Source organism: Juglans microcarpa x Juglans regia, chromosome 3D (genome assembly GCF_004785595.1).
Source record: "Juglans microcarpa x Juglans regia isolate MS1-56 chromosome 3D, Jm3101_v1.0, whole genome shotgun sequence".
Classification (NCBI taxonomy): domain Eukaryota; kingdom Viridiplantae; phylum Streptophyta; class Magnoliopsida; order Fagales; family Juglandaceae; genus Juglans; species Juglans microcarpa x Juglans regia.
In genome coordinates, this window is record NC_054598.1 from 15170200 (window position 1) to 15186000 (window position 15801).

At 35.7% G+C, this 15801-nt stretch overlaps 1 protein-coding gene across 1 annotated transcript; it reads left to right on the top strand.

The window, feature by feature from the left end:
• Window positions 1-832: 832 nt before the first annotated feature.
• LOC121254892 (ubiquitin-like-specific protease 1D) lies at window positions 833-15801 on the top strand. The gene is given in 15 exon segments (XM_041155092.1): window positions 833-1384; window positions 2233-2284; window positions 2776-2870; window positions 2968-3233; window positions 7358-7406; window positions 7740-7819; window positions 7924-7956; window positions 8068-8163; window positions 8995-9097; window positions 9324-9421; window positions 10659-10781; window positions 13476-13590; window positions 15005-15074; window positions 15077-15111; window positions 15214-15801. Coding segments are annotated over 15 exon segments (1707 nt in total). The 5' UTR covers window positions 833-1045; the 3' UTR covers window positions 15367-15801.

A 15801-nucleotide genomic window follows, 5' to 3' on the forward strand; every position in this document is an offset into this window, starting at 1 on the left:
ACTATATAATCAGAAGAGAAAATTCTTATAAGTTTCAATCCCACCTACCAAAACCCTCTACTTATACTAACAAAGAGCTAAAATAGACTCCAATTTAGAGCTAACCTACGTATTGGCCATCGGGCTTGAGAATATTAACTATGTTGTCGAGTAATGCTAGATATAAATTTTAAATAGATAAGTTTTATATTTTTTTTTTGTAAAAGAGTGAATCTCAACAATAAAAATATTTTTTTTTTTATAATTTTTTTAGGTGGGATCATTTTTTTTACAAATGCTTTTATGAAGCTTGTATATTTATATCTTGTACAAATTATTTTTTTGTTACGTTGCGTTTGAATGTTGAAGTGAGTTGAATTAAGATGATAAAATATTGTTAGAATATTATTTTTTAATATTATTATTATTTTGAGATTTGAAAAAATTAAATTATTTATTATATTTTGTGCTGGAATTTGAAAAAGTTGTAATGATGAGTTGAAATGAGTTGAGATAGGTTGATGTTTCAAAAAATATCATGTCCTAATTGTGTTAGGTTGGATAGTTTGGTGATATTTATCTGTCTATTTTATTTAAAAAGCTTTTTCTAGAGATTAGACGCTATTTGAATGTTAAGAGTATCTTAAATTATCTGTGAATAATAATGATATAGTTTATGAATGTGAAATAATAGTGAATAATTTGTGAATTGGAATGAAGTAGTACGAGAAAGTTTAAGAAAAATTGTGTTGCCAAACACAGCAGTCTCCATAGTTGCAAGCCCCTAAAAAATTACAGATTCTCCATTAAATAGTATATCTTAAAAGGGAAAATGTGAAGGATGGTACTTCGGCGAAAACAAAGTTCATATGCCACGTTTTCATTTGTCACCATTCAATTGCATACCACTACAGAAAGCAAGAGACGTTACAGAGTTAACAGCGCATCCCACTCCAATTGAAAATTGCAGCTCGGTTTTCCCAAATTGACACGGTACATATCCAGAGCAAACACAATCGTTCGGAGACAGACAGACAGACGGACGCTCTCTCGGAGCATTACATGCATGGAGGAAGAGGGAGCCAAGAAAATACCCCTAGTCCTTGACTGGGAAACGCTCTTGCCCAGGCATGACGATGAGGTCCCGCCTCCCCTACTTGTCGTCAAGCCCAGCGCTCAGCCTCCCAAGGAATCGCCGATGGACTCCGATCAGTCGCATTCGCAGAGAGAAGACGGCGGCTTCGACCTCCTCAGCGATCACGAACTCAACGAGTCTATTCGGAGCAAGCGTCGCACCCTCGAGAATATGGCTCCCAAACTGCCCGACAAAGGGGAAAAAATCCGGGCCACTCTCAAGCGATTGGAGGATGAGATGGAGCGGAGGAAACTCAGACGACTCAACAAGGTCTTCCTTCTCTTTCTCTTTCTTTTCCCCTTGGATTTTTATTTTCTCACTGGTTTTTTTATTTGTCTGTTTGGTTGTCCACAAAAGGAACAAGGATGGAAGGGATGGAAAGCAAAATGAAATTATTGGTTTCACTTTAAGCCTAGAAAGCTGCTTCAAATTTGGGAAATTAAGGAACTGGTATCTAGTGTGCGGAATTGATTTCTTGACCAAATTCTAGGAGATTTCTTTTCATGGTGTTTCCCGTTCTTAATTAATTTTTAGTAAAATAGTTCAACGGTTGAAACCGAGATTTTGAAGTTGAGAAGTCTTTTATGATTGCTTAATGTTTTCTCAGCAACCAAACGGATTATTTGTTCACTTAAAGATCTCAGTTGTGGCGTTATATTGATATATAATGCTGCTTTTGCTAGTATTGAAAATATTTGGATTTAGTCACAAGACGTTGATGTGCGCGCGCGCGCCTTGTTGTGTGCGATGAATCATGCATATGATTAGTTCGCTGCTAATGTTATGAAATTGTGTTTGTTAGTGACAAGTAACTTGCGGTGATTTCGTTCTGAATGAGACAGCGAGTTGTATGCACCATCAGGAATCAGGGTATAATTTCAATATACCTTCATTTGTCTTGAACTTGGATATGATATTAGCTAAATTCACACATTTCCAGTTTCTGAGATTTTGTTGCGTATTTCTGACTGCGCTTTTGTATCCTGACTGTGTGCCTTACTGGTAATATGACTTGTGAATTTCTTGTGAGGTTCTTGGTAAGAACGTTTCTTCAGTGCGTTTGTTACATGCAGAAGTGTGGCTAGTTCAGTTGGTTACTTTTGCTTTTCATTTAACAGGAACATGATAAATGTGACAAGCCCACACAATCAACGAGCTCAAGTTCTGCTGGTGAGGTTCTGGTTACTCTGTACTCATCTTACTTGTCAAAAAGAAAAAAAATAAAAAAAATAAAAAAAAAACAGAAGAAGAAGAAGTTCTGTTACCCTGCTATCGTCACATGACCTTGTTCTGTATAGAGTGTTCAGTTGTTTGAAGGTTTAATTCAAAACCTTACCTGGCAAAATGGATAGGGAGGAGCTAAAATGGGATTGCATTTGCTACATTACAGTATAGGATTTTCTTCTAATCTTTTTTTCTCCTAGAAAATATAGACACAGAGAGGATTTAAAAGTTTGGTTGTTAAGTTGTTGCTAGTACTGAATCTGTTATAGGAAAGCAGGTGTTTTGCCCCCGTCAAAGGAAGTTGTGAAGTGCTAATGGTTGATGCTACAGTCAGCATATCTGATACTTAGCATGACGAATGTGTTAAAATAGGTTGTGTGTACTTTTTATTTTTATCTTTAAGAATCCTATTTAACAAATCTAAATGTCTCCTATAGGTGTTTCTAATGGCATGAGGGAAGAGACTGCATCACCTGAAGACCATTCACAGTCCTCATTTGCTTCACATTTCCGTCGAAAGATGGAAGAAGATGTATGCTGCTCTATTAATGCTTTCCACATAAATTATTAGTGGACCCTCAAACTGTGAAACATAATTACCTTTTATCTACTTTTAATTTATAAAACAGACACACAGTGGGACAACTGATGCATTTGACAAAGAACTATCAGTGTTGAGTCGGTGTGAGATCCAAAAATTGATGCACAGGGAAGAGTTACCACAAAAAGGAAGGCGAAAATGTCGATCATCGCCAAGGCAATGGTCTGTTCAATGTCCTAGCAATATTTCTGGGCATGCTCTCCCAAATGGTAGCAAAAAAGGCAGAGCTCCTCCTACTCGACGTACTCGTTCTCTTGGTCTGATTGGAAATGTGTCTAGCTGCTTTGCCAAGAAGTAAGCATATTTCTTTCACTGAGTTTTGCACTCCCTCTTTCCGACTCTGTCTCTGTATCTGTCTCCGTCTCTGTCTCCGTCTCTCTCTAAATTGAGATCATTTTCCGCCTTTTTACTAGTATAAGATCATCGTGAGAGGATTTTTAAGTTTGTTGCAGATTTGGAGGTTGTCTTGCTGTTGTTGAGTTTTAAGGTTTTGTACATACTACTGAATTCACACACCATATGTATGTGCCCCATGCATCTGGTTTTGTTATGTAGAAATAAGCTTTAGTCATAAAAAATAATATAGGTATCAGTTGTATCATATACAGATTGAGTGGATTAGATTGATACGCCACTATGGGTGAGAAGGTTGGGATACTGAAACATTATACAGCCTTTGTTAGGTTATTCAACGTGTGTATTTGTCAAATCATTGTAACATTAGACAAGTACTGAAAACTGGTTAATTTTTATTGTAGTTGTATCATAAGCTCCTGGAGGACAAAAAAATAAGAGGTTTGAGTTTTTCATTGGTTTAATTTTGGACACAATGGTTGAGCCAATAGAAGTATTGAAAATCTATTATCTTTGTTGCAGTTATCAACAGGAGCTCTAAAATGACCAAAATAAGAGGTGTATTGATATTTTTTTTTATAGGTAATCAAGAAGTTTTATTCATAAGAAAGGCATAGCCCAAGTACACAGGATGTATACTTGAGAAGTACAAAGAGGTGCATTGATATTGAAAATGTTGTGTCAATACCAAAGGACTATGGATGTATTTAAAAAAAAAAAAAAAGTTCCAAACTCAATGCTTTAACATAAATTTTAGCTTATTGGCTCTTTTTCTGATGAGGAAACCCGAAGGCTGTGCAAAATGCAACATATCTTTTACCCAGTTAAACCTCAGATCCTTGTAACGTGCTCACATCATACGGATCAGGTAAATCATGAGCTTTTCACAGATGGAACGTAGAATTGTTTGCACCCAAGGGTTTGAACCTTAGAGGGGGAGCATACCCATAAGACCAAGGTCCTTACCATTGGACCCAACCCAAGGAGTTCTACCGAGACTTATAAAGGCTACGGTCTTATTCTGGCTGTTTGAAAGTTTCATGGAAAATGCTCTAGCCAACATAACAAGACACACTACAAAACCATGCCGGTCTGTTGGAGTGAATTGGATGATTGGGCCAAGGGCTGCCCCCTCATCCCCTCACTCTCTGTTCACTAATATGAAACTTGACTCATCACTTTTTGATTCAGCCTGGCCCGGTCACTCTATGCGATTGGCACTTCAGAAGGCGAAACTCTTGTTGTAGTTTGGTGACCTAAGGGGAGGAAAATTTTTGTTGTCTAAGCAAGGTGGCTTCGAAGGTATCTTTTATTTTTTTTTGTAACTAACTTTTTATCTAGATGGTCGCTTTAGGAAGATCTTAACTCTAGATGATATGAGATCTTAACTCTGGTAGTGGATTGGTGTTCTATGTGCTGTCATAATGGAGAAAGTATTGATTACCTTTTACTACATTGTGAGTTGAAGGTAACATGACACAATATACGAAAAAAGGCACCTTCGAAGGTGTCTCTTTTTTAATTAATTAATTATTATTTTTTTATCTGGATGGCCACTTTAGGAAAGATCTTAACACTAGATAATTTAAGAAAGAGGAATATTGTAGTAGTGGATCGGTGTTCTATGTGCTGGCATTTTGAAGAAGGCATTAATTAGCATCTACTACATTGCCAGTAGAAGGTAACAAGACACAATTTAGGAAACAAGGTGCCTTTGAAGGTCTCTTTTAATTAATTAATATTTTATATGGATGGCTGCTTTAGGAAAAATCTTAACACTTGATAATTTAAGAAAGATGAATTAACCCCTAGGGGTTGACTCAAGTGGTAAAGACCTTGGCCTTGGTGGTATGCTCCCTCCAAGGTCCAAGGTTCGAATCCCACTGAGTGCAAATAATCTCTAGTGGCCATTGGACTGGAGGATTTTCTCCTTGAATTATCTGATGTGCACTTGCGAGAAACTCCTTGCTGAAAGCCTGTGCACCCCCAGGATTAGTCGGGACGCTGTTCTCGGACACTGGGTGCCAATAAAAAAAGACAGAAAAAAGAAAGATGAATATTGTAGTAGTGGGTCAGTGTTCTATGTACCGACATAATGGAGAAAACATTGATTACCTTCTACTACATTGTGAGTTGGCTAGGGACTTATGGGTGGAGATATTCAAAACATTTGGGATTGAGCGGTTATACCTCAGCGAGTGGTGGAGGTTTTGGCATGCTGGCAGAACTTTTAGAAGTCGTAGGAACTAAAAAATTTGGAGGATGGTTCCCTTATGTTTAATGTGGTGTTTTTGGCAAGAATGTAATGCCGAGACTTTTGAAGATTGAGAGAGGATGATAACAAAGTTAAGAGTTATATTATTCAGCACTCTCTATGAATGACAGCTCATAATAGCTCCCAACTCTAAATTTTGTAATTTCCAAGACTTCTTTTCTTTTTTCTTCTTGTAGCTAGATGGGTGATTCATTTTGTATACTTCCTGTGTACTTGCGCTGGGCCTCGCTGCGCTCTTAATAAAATTGCATAACTTTTACATGACAACACAATTTTTTTTAAAGATCTAGATATCTCTGATTCTGCTTTATAGCTTATAAATTGCAATTTTTGTCCTTTATTGGTTTCTTCTTATTCTTTCTTTGTTCTCTCCTTGTGAAATCACCCTGGTGCCGGTGCTTGTGTACTAGCTAATTTTGTTGGCAGTTTTGTTGATAAAAATAGTAGGGAGGGAACGAGTTCTCTTTGAGTGGATGGTTTAAAAGAAATATTATTAGTCCAAAAAAAGGGAAGGAACCTGCTATTATTTACCTATCTTCCTACATGCGACAAAAAAATACATGTACCATCTAGCTGTAGATAAATAAGTTCAATGGCTGGTTCAAACAAAAAAGGGGATTGATAAGTTTCAGCCTGATTCTGAAACATATTTTTGGCTGCAATAAAATAAGTTTTTGAGTAAGGGATAAATTCAGTTCCTTGAGTGTGGAAAATGCATAGGGTTTTAGGGTTTCGTAAGGTGCAGGAACAGGGCCTGGTTTTGATTTGAAATCAAGACTGGCAGAGGCTGAAACTTGGTGCTGTTGAGGGGCTGCGAATAGTATGTGTGTTTTGAAGAAGAAGAAGAAGAATATAAAGAAAGGTGATGAATTTAGGGAATTTTTGAAGACAAAGAACGATCAATGGAAGAATTTAGGGAATTTTTCTTTAAAACTCTACGTCTATGGGTTAAGGCCATTGTAATGAACGGTGATGAATTGTTGGAGTTTTTCTAGTTTTTGCTTTTCCTTTTAGTCGCTGTATGTAGGTATTTTCTCTTGTATAATCCCTGTGTACTTGAGCTATGCCTATTTATGGTAATAAATCTCTTATTAATTATAAAAAAAAAAGAAAAGAATATAAAAAAAGGAGAGGAAGAGAAAGAATGAATGACAGTGGGCAACTACACTTTCAGGAGACTAATATATTAAAATCTCCATCAATCAATGTTTGAATTTGTTCGAGTATATGTTCGTGCTTATTTGTGACAAGCTGGTAGAGTAGATCTGGCTTGGGTTATGCCTGAGACAGTTGTGGCAGTTTTGGCAAGCTGGACAAACTCGAGAGGTATTCGACAGATTAAGGCTGTGTGGAAGATAATCCCTATATGCATCATGTGGTGTTTGTGGCAGGAGCACAATGATAGGACGTTCGAGGACAAAGAGAGATTGACGGAGGATTTGAAAGCTTTCTTTATTAGAACTCTTTGTACTTGGGCTATTGCTATTGATTTTAATGGCCTAGATTTTCATGATTTCCTTATCTCTATTGCCCCTACTTATCGAGGGCAAACTATACATGTACCAGGCTTTGCCTATTCTTTGATTAATATAATTTATTTACTTATCAAAAAAAAAAAAAAATGTTCATGCTGATTTTCGAAATTTCATTGCATTGGTTTTAGAGCATAACTTCTTTGTATCTAGCTTTGGTTATTCATTACCCTTGTGTTTGCATCATGAATGGTCTGAAAAAATAAAGTCAATGTAGTTTATTATGTTCAATTTTGATATTTCTTATTTTCTGGTAGAAAGGATACTTTTGAAGTCCTTCATTCAAACGGTTCAAGGCATAAGAAGGTACATCTTCTGTGTTATTTTTGAGTTTTTTCCTTTTCCTTTCTCCTGATCACTAATAAAACTTGTCCTACTGTTAAAAAAAGTAATTTTTGAGTCTCATCGTGTTCTTCAGTATCAGCTTTGAAAGTATTGTTGTGGTTCATGATCTTATGTTCCTGATACTTTTGTAGAATATTGAAAATGTTCCCAGAAGGATGGCAACTGAATTTCATTTTTGCTGCAACAGAACAATGTTATGTAGTTAATACCCATGAAGATCCTTCGAATTTTAGCCACGATAGGATTTATACGTTTGTTTTACTGATGATCTTCATGTTAAAATCATTCATATAGGAGGATACCATTGTTCTTATAGATGAGGATGAATCTCATCTTCTAGAGATGACAGAGCAAGCAGACAAACTTGATGAATGGTAAATAGGACTTCCAATAGTGGCTTTTAGTTTATTGTTCTGTATTTAGCTTACCTAATATATGTTGAGGTCTGATATCATTTGATTCCAATGACTCTTTTCAGCATGAAAGATGCAAAGATCACCTACCCGTCGAGGTACCAAAAAGCTTTTCTTATGAACGATGTGGAATCTCTTCCTTTTACTTCAATTTATTTAGAAAAATTGTTTTTGCATTATATACTTCACTGTACTTTATTTTTGGCCAGGGATGATCCAGAATCTGTTGAAATTTGTTGCGCGGACATAGACTGCCTGACCCCTGAAGGCTATTTGACCTCAACTATTATGAATTTTTACATGCGGTTGGTTAGCTTGTTGTAGTAATTGGGAATATACCTGAATTTACTTTAGTTTGTGCTATAGTTCATCCAGAAAATTTTGTCTGAATTGGAAAAGTGGTTTTATTTTATTTTATTAAATCTTATTTTTATAGCAGTTTCTTTTTTATAAACTCAGGCTTTCACAGTGCTTACGACTAGTGTCTCATTTTTTAAACATCCTTTGCATGTATCTTGGCAATCAACGTTTTCTGCTGCAGGTTTATTTTTGTTTTATTCGATTATTTACTTTTCATTCAAAATTTGTACTTGAGCAGATTTATACCACTTTAATTTAGATTGTTAATGCATGGGTATTAATTAAAAAATTATGGGAGAAAATGGAAATACGTCTTCTTTTAATGATATTTAGGCATTATCTTAACTGAATCTGTTGGTTCATTAGATGTTGAGTTTTCATGCTTTAGTTCTGAAGTAATTCATTTTCATCGATGAATGTAATATTTTAGTCATTCATATGTGGCCTTTTTCTTCTCCCTTTTTGATTAGAATTTTCTAGTATTGTCATTTGGCTATAATGGAAGAACTGGACTAAGGTGTTAATAGAGCCCTACATAGGATTTAATGATGATCTTAGCGTGCTGCCTTTGGCGTGGTAAACTGGATGCATCTATATATGTACACAGACATACACAAACTAAATTAATGGAAATTATAATAGTTACCTTGCTTTGTAAATTCTTAAGTTGTACACACTCTATCAGGGATTACTTTTAGTAATAAATTTGTCATGTGGCTACACTTAATTTGCATATGAGTTTCCATATTGAATTGCTTGCTGGTTCATTTGGCTAGATATCTACAGCAGCAAGCATCTCCAACAAATAAAGCAATATGCGATTATCACTTTTTCAATACATATTTTTACAAGAAGCTCAAAGAGGCTGTATCATACAAGGTAGTCGTTTCCCTCAGTTTAATTATTTTCCATAAATCAAATTATTGTTTCTAGCTTTTGATGCATTAGACTGACATTTGGGGATTTGCAGATGCAGAACTGTAAAACTAGGTTGTTGGGATAGTCACTTACTCTATTTGTTTTGTTTTTAAATATGTCATGGGTTGAGCAATTTGATAGACTGTTATAACTTTGACATTACATGATGTTCCCTTGTAATTTGTAGGGAAGTGACAAGGAGACTTTTTTTGTCAAGTTCAGAAGGTGGTGGAAGGGTGTCAATATATTTCAGAAGGCATATGTACTTATCCCGATACACGAAAAGTAAGTTTTTGAGTTGATATGGTTTTGTATGTGTAAGATGGTTAACGGTCGGTGTGACATTTAAAGATGTTAATGTTCCATATATAGTCAAAAGGCCTTATTAGAAAGATCATTTTGTACTGACTGAACATTATTTGTTCCCAGCAAGCATCCTTCTGAGTTGATGCATATCCTGATTGTGGTTACCATGACCAGAACAGTTCTTACATTCTGTAATGATTAAGGGAACTGTCTCTGCCCATCCTGTGTCTACTTAAATGTTCTCTTTCTTTTCCTCTCCTGCAAAATTTCGTTACAGAAATGGTATGTAGACTTGTAAAAATGAGACTCTTGAGCCATGATCCCAATCCTGGTGCCATTGTTATTGGCACTCGTTGAAAACAGGTACATGGCATGATCTGGCAAGCAAATTGTTCCTGCCTTGTTAAGTAGGAATGATCAAAACTAGGCCTTTGAGAGAGTGCTGATTTACTTTCCTGTACAATGATCATGCCTTTTCATTTCATTGCTTGCTGATCTATGTAGTTGTTACCATGTTGTAAAAGTGTGTGGGCTAAGATGAATTCTGCTTTACTTAATGAAGAATGAAGCTGGTCTGATATGTTTGGCTTAGGTTTCTAGATAAATTCCAATAAAGCAGGTGCATGACGTGATCTTGCCAGCCAATTGCTCCTGCCTTGTTAAGTAGGAATGATCAATATTGGCCTTTGAGAGAGTGCTAATTTACTTTCCTGTCCAACAACAATTGTTTTTCGTTTCATTGCTTGTTGATCCATGTAGTTGGTACCATGTTGTAAAAGTGCCTGGGCAAAGTTGAATCTCATTTTATTTGACTAAGAATGAGGATGGCTGATATGTGTTGTTTAGGCTTCTAGATACATAAATTGGAAGTGTATGAAATATTATATACAATGCTTAAGATGGAATATGTTATAATGTTATCGACCATTGTTTCAGTGTTTATCATTCCAAAATGATATATCTGAGTGATTTAGAAACAACTAGGTTATCATTGGAACTTCAAGAAGAAGGGAAGGTTAGAAGAAAGCAAAATTAGCAAAGAAAATTGGGTCAATGGAACATGAGGTTTTTAGACTTTAATTGTTCACTAGAAATGCAAATTTAAAAATTTGTACTCCATAAATACAATAAATGGTATGCTGCCTGCTCTCCGCTCCTTTTTGGTTAAAATCATTGCACCTTGTTTGACTTCTTTATGTTTGGTTGATGTATTCAGTCTTCATTGGAGCTTGGTGATTATATGTATCCCTGATAAGGAAGATCAATCAGGGCCTATAATTCTTCATTTGGATTCGTTGAGACTTCATTCAAGCGGATTGATTTTTGAGAACATCAAAAGGTGAGACGCAAGAAGCCTTGATGACCAATTAATGGTTATTTTTTATATTCTGTGTACTTTTTATAAGTTTGGCAAGTAAGATGCATCTTCTATCATATGGTTAATGTCATTAAGTCTTGCAAAATGTTATACCAATCTCTGGACTGACAATTGAATTAGTTGAGGAAAAGGGAACCCAGTGACCAAGCACTCCTGCCTAGGCCTATTCATCCGGGCTGGGTTCTTTCCCGGCCCGGTCCAGAACCCCTGGAATAAATCTGGGCCAGTACCCGCATAAAAAAGCCGGGTACACCCGGTCCGGGTACCGGGTTTTAAACCTGGAACCCGGGTTTTTTTTTTTTTGGTTCCGGTTGGAATGTTTTGATGTTTCTTTTTTGTTTTTTTTTGTTCCTTTCTAGCAACTAAACGGACAGAAACTCAAAAGGAAATTGCATATTATGTCCAAGGAATCATCTGGTTTTTTTTTTTACTCTTCTCCATGTGGCTTTTTATTGGTGATTAAGGAACATGTAGGTTTTGAATTAAAAATTAAATAAATAGAGTTTGAATGCTGCATCAATATTTTTTTCATGAAAAAATATTCATAAAGGCTTTGATTTAAAAAAAAAAAGGTGTGCAACCTGGAACCTTGGTTCCAGGTTTTTAAAAACTGGTTTCAATCTGGTTTCCAGCCCGGGCCGGAACCCGGATGAACAATACTACTCCTGCCCCCAAGAGTGGTGACCGGACACCCACTGGGTTGTTGAGACATGTTTAGTTTTGTCCTCGATTTATTAACAATGCCTCACTAGTTGAGATAACAGAAACCCCATAACCCAGCACTCCCGTCCTGAAAGGTGGAGACGGGACAACCACTGGTTGTTGATGATATGTTTGGTTTTGTCCTTTACTTACTAATCTGATTTATGTTAGTTAGAGGGAAATCTCATTTTCATAGCATGCTTTTTAGGTTTAAACAAGCAATCATTTGTCCATAATCTTACTAAAGATTAAGAGTGAGAAGTGTTGCCACTATCACAGTAATGGCAACCTGCAGTGATTTTATAACTAATTGAATTGTTAAAACATAAATTGTTAATAGGTTGAGTATATAAATGAGATTTTTTTGGCAATATGTTTTCTTTTTAATACGACAGCAGGCCAAAATATACATGCATACATACATACATATATATATATATTACCGCATTGTTTAGTTTTCGGGTAGAGTTTTAGTTCTACGGGAAACAAGGGGTTGGGGACGGGCTTGGTGTATTTTGGATTGTTTTTCGTGGGCTTTTTGGGTCATTAGGGGCTTTCTATTATGGGCAAGGTGTTTTCTTGTATACATTCAATGTAATTGGTTACAACTTTTGATATATATAATATTTTTACTTATAAAATATATATATATATATATATATATATATATATATATATATATATATGGATGTATGGGCTTGGCACATAGTCCCTGGGTTTTACACCCTTATCTTTTTGCTCTTTCTATTTTCAATTTATCATTTTAATACTCAAATTTGTAATTTTTTCCAATAAGAATCCTTCATTAGTTTTCTATAAAAAAACTCATGGAAATGGGACATGGCATGCCATGATGCAATATATATATATATATATATATATATATATATATATATATATAATACATAAAAATCATTAAAAATTTAAAACTGAAAAAAAAAAAACATTTTTGGAAACAAAAAACCAAGACCCAAACTGCCCAACTTGGCCTAATCTGGGTGCCGCTTGGGTTGGCCACCTGGGCCGTGTCGCAGTTTACCTAAACCCAGGTGCCACCTCAATTACCCAACCCAGGCTTGTCTTGGGTTACCTAGACCCAGGCCACGCTGCCTGGGTTAGCCAAGCCCATGCCCCAGGTGCATGCTTCCTGGGTTTGGACATGGCCACCCCTTGAATTATTTTATTTCATTTTTTTCTTTTAATATTTTTTCTGTTTTCCAAGTTTTAATTTTTATATATATATATATATATATATAAGTTTTGGCTTTTTTAAAATTTGGTATTTGACTTTTTTGTATTAAATTTTTATTTAGTTTGTTTATTTGAATTTCCATTTCTTAGGTTTTATTTTTCAGTTTTTCATTTGTTTTTGTTTATATTTTAATATGATTTATATTTTATTTTTACAGTATTTTAAAAAATTTAATTTTTTTAACGACATGGCATGCCACGTGTAAAAAATTATTTTATATGATTACTTTTTCTCATCTTATAGAATGGTACTTTTTAGTTCTTTATAACACAAGGACTTTTTAGGGTTTCAGCTTATAATTAGAATCAATGTCATCTCACGTGAGACTCCTAGAAATAAGCTCTTTTTTAAGAATTTGGATGTTGGAGAGAGCTGCATACTTGCACTCAAGATTTTCCTCCTATTGACATCGTCATCTAGAAATATATTTTGACCAATGTAAGTTAATTTCTTAAAAATGAAATAGGAGGCATTTTGTTGAATTGCCTACTAATTGGAGTGTCATCATGAGGCAATGGTTATTTGTTTACTCTAATGGTTAAATCATTTTAGATATATATTGTCATGTTTTTATACCTCAAAAGTAAGTTCATCAACTACATATTGATATGGCAAAGCATGCTTTATGAATAAGCTATTCATTACAATGTCTGCATCATGTTATTTTTAAACCTCAGAAATTGTGTAAATGTGCTCTGTAGCTTTATGAAAGAAGAATGGACCTACTTATTTCAAGAAGTTGCTCCTTCAGATCTTCCGATTGCAGACACCATCTGGAAAAATCTCCCTCGAAGAATTGATGAGAAAGTCATTGCGGTAATTTTTTTTTCCTCTCAACTGCTTCTCTCTCTCTCTCGTGTGTTTTGGGGGGGGGGGGGGGGGGGGGGGGGGGGGGGGGGGGGGGGGGGGCTGCTATATGAAATGGGATGTGGCCCTCACCTTCCCTGTGGTGTCGGTAGGATTTGATCCTGAGGTTCTTAAATGATGAGTAGGGACTTCACAAGCTAGCTAGCTTAAACCTACCAGAGTATTCAGTCAGCCTTAACTTTAACTCAAGTGGTGGAGTCATATTGTCATTGTTCCTAACACTTGTTAACGCCGATAACTAAATAAAAAATAAAAAAAAAATAAAAAAAGAAAAAGCAAAAATTAAGTTTCATTTTCATGTTGAGAGATCAACGTTTCATTCTACCATGTGAAGCTGCTGCCTTGAAACATCAAATTAGTCATTTTTCCTGGTTCTTTTCTGCCATCTAGTACATTCTCAGTGGTAGTTGCATTGAAGGTGTTGAAGCATCAAATTTCCCATTGTAATTTTTTTAGCTTGAATCTCAGTGCAACCAAAAGTTAAAATGTGAATTTTTTTTCTTTAGCCCGTTTCCCTGGGGGGTGGGGACGAAAAAACACATGAAACAAAAACCTGTTTGGAAGGCATGATGGAATTTGCATTTACCCAAAGCCTCCATATATTTCTTCTTGGTGTTGAGTAGTGAAGCTGCCATTGGAATGCTTTGAAGTTCTGCATGAAAAATTGTGAGAGCTTCTCTTTTACCAAAGAATGATTGCCTTTATTTTTTCAATTTTTACAGAAGTATGATTGCCTTTTTTGTTTTTCAAAATTTTAAGGTAAGTGCAAGACCTTGTTCCAATAAGGAGCATATCTGTGAAAGTGCGGGACTCTTTTTTTTTTTTTTTTTTTTTTTTTTTTTTTTTTTTTTTTTTTTTTTTTATACTTTGACTGATCAATTCCTCTAAATATGAACGAAATACATGTGTGGAATTATTTTTATCAATTGGGTATTCAGGAAGAAAAAGTTTGCAGTTTGAAGGCAGGCTGTGAATATGATGTTTAGGAACTTAATATGTGCAGTTGGACAAATTGATTCGTGCTTAGGACCATACAAGTTGTTGATGCTAACATTTTGTCAAGAAATAGGATGTTAGATCATGTGAATTGACCAAAAAATATATAAAGAAAAGAGAATTGACCAAGAAATGAAGAAAAGAAAAGAAAAAAACAAAGTAGAATGTCAGTCAACTACGAGGGCTGAATTTGAATAAGAAACCAGGGTGATTCATTCTTCTGATTTTCACTCTTTTAGGCATCGTGGGCATCAGATCTTTGCTATGTTTCATTTAAAACTGTGATATGGCGTGTCATTGTCGACGTTTATTTCTAAATGTTTAGAAACTTACCTATTTTGTTGTATTCGGTTCTTATTTCCCACAGGTTCCCCAACAAAAGAATGACTTTGATTGTGGTCTCTTTGTTCTGTTCTTCATGGAGCGCTTCATTGAAGAGGCCCCGAAAGGCTGAAAAAGAAAGATTTGGCAATGGTGTGGTTCTTTATTTTCTTAAAAATGAGTGCTGAATTTATTCTTTGCTCATTGTAAATTTCTTGAAATATTTTCCTTGGCTTAACATATTTGTATTCTCAGTTTGGCCGGCAGTGGTTCAAACCAGAGGAGGCCTCAGGTCTGAGGGTGAAAATCCGGAAGATACTCGTACAAGAATTTAGAAAAGCATGCGAGGTAAACCATGCGGTAGAGTCTTCTCCTCTGAAAACCAGCGACCACAAGGATTCTGACTGAATTTAGTGCATCTACCAGTAGGTATAGCACACAAGGTTGATGCAAGTACTTTACTTCTTCATGAACAAGGTGTGCCAATAGCAAATCAGCTGTGTAAAGGATCTTTGAAATTAGTTTTGTATAGCCTGAAGAATTGGTACAAATGTCCATCACAGGAAGAATTAGGTCATCAAGGAGTCATGGCCACTTCATGGGTTAGAAGCCCATTTAGGTTTTACTTTTTACTTGATGTATAGAGGAACGGAATGGTGCCGCGCGCTATCACAGTTATGGCGAAGTTTAGGGCAATGAACATGCCAATTTTTTTTTCCCTCGTAGTAGTTCTGAGCTCAGTTGGACTTTCTATGCACCGCTTTTGGTGAAAATGTAATTTTCAAGTCAGAAACAAGAACACAGGTTGCTTTTGTGCTTTATGCTATGGAAAGCAATTAACAT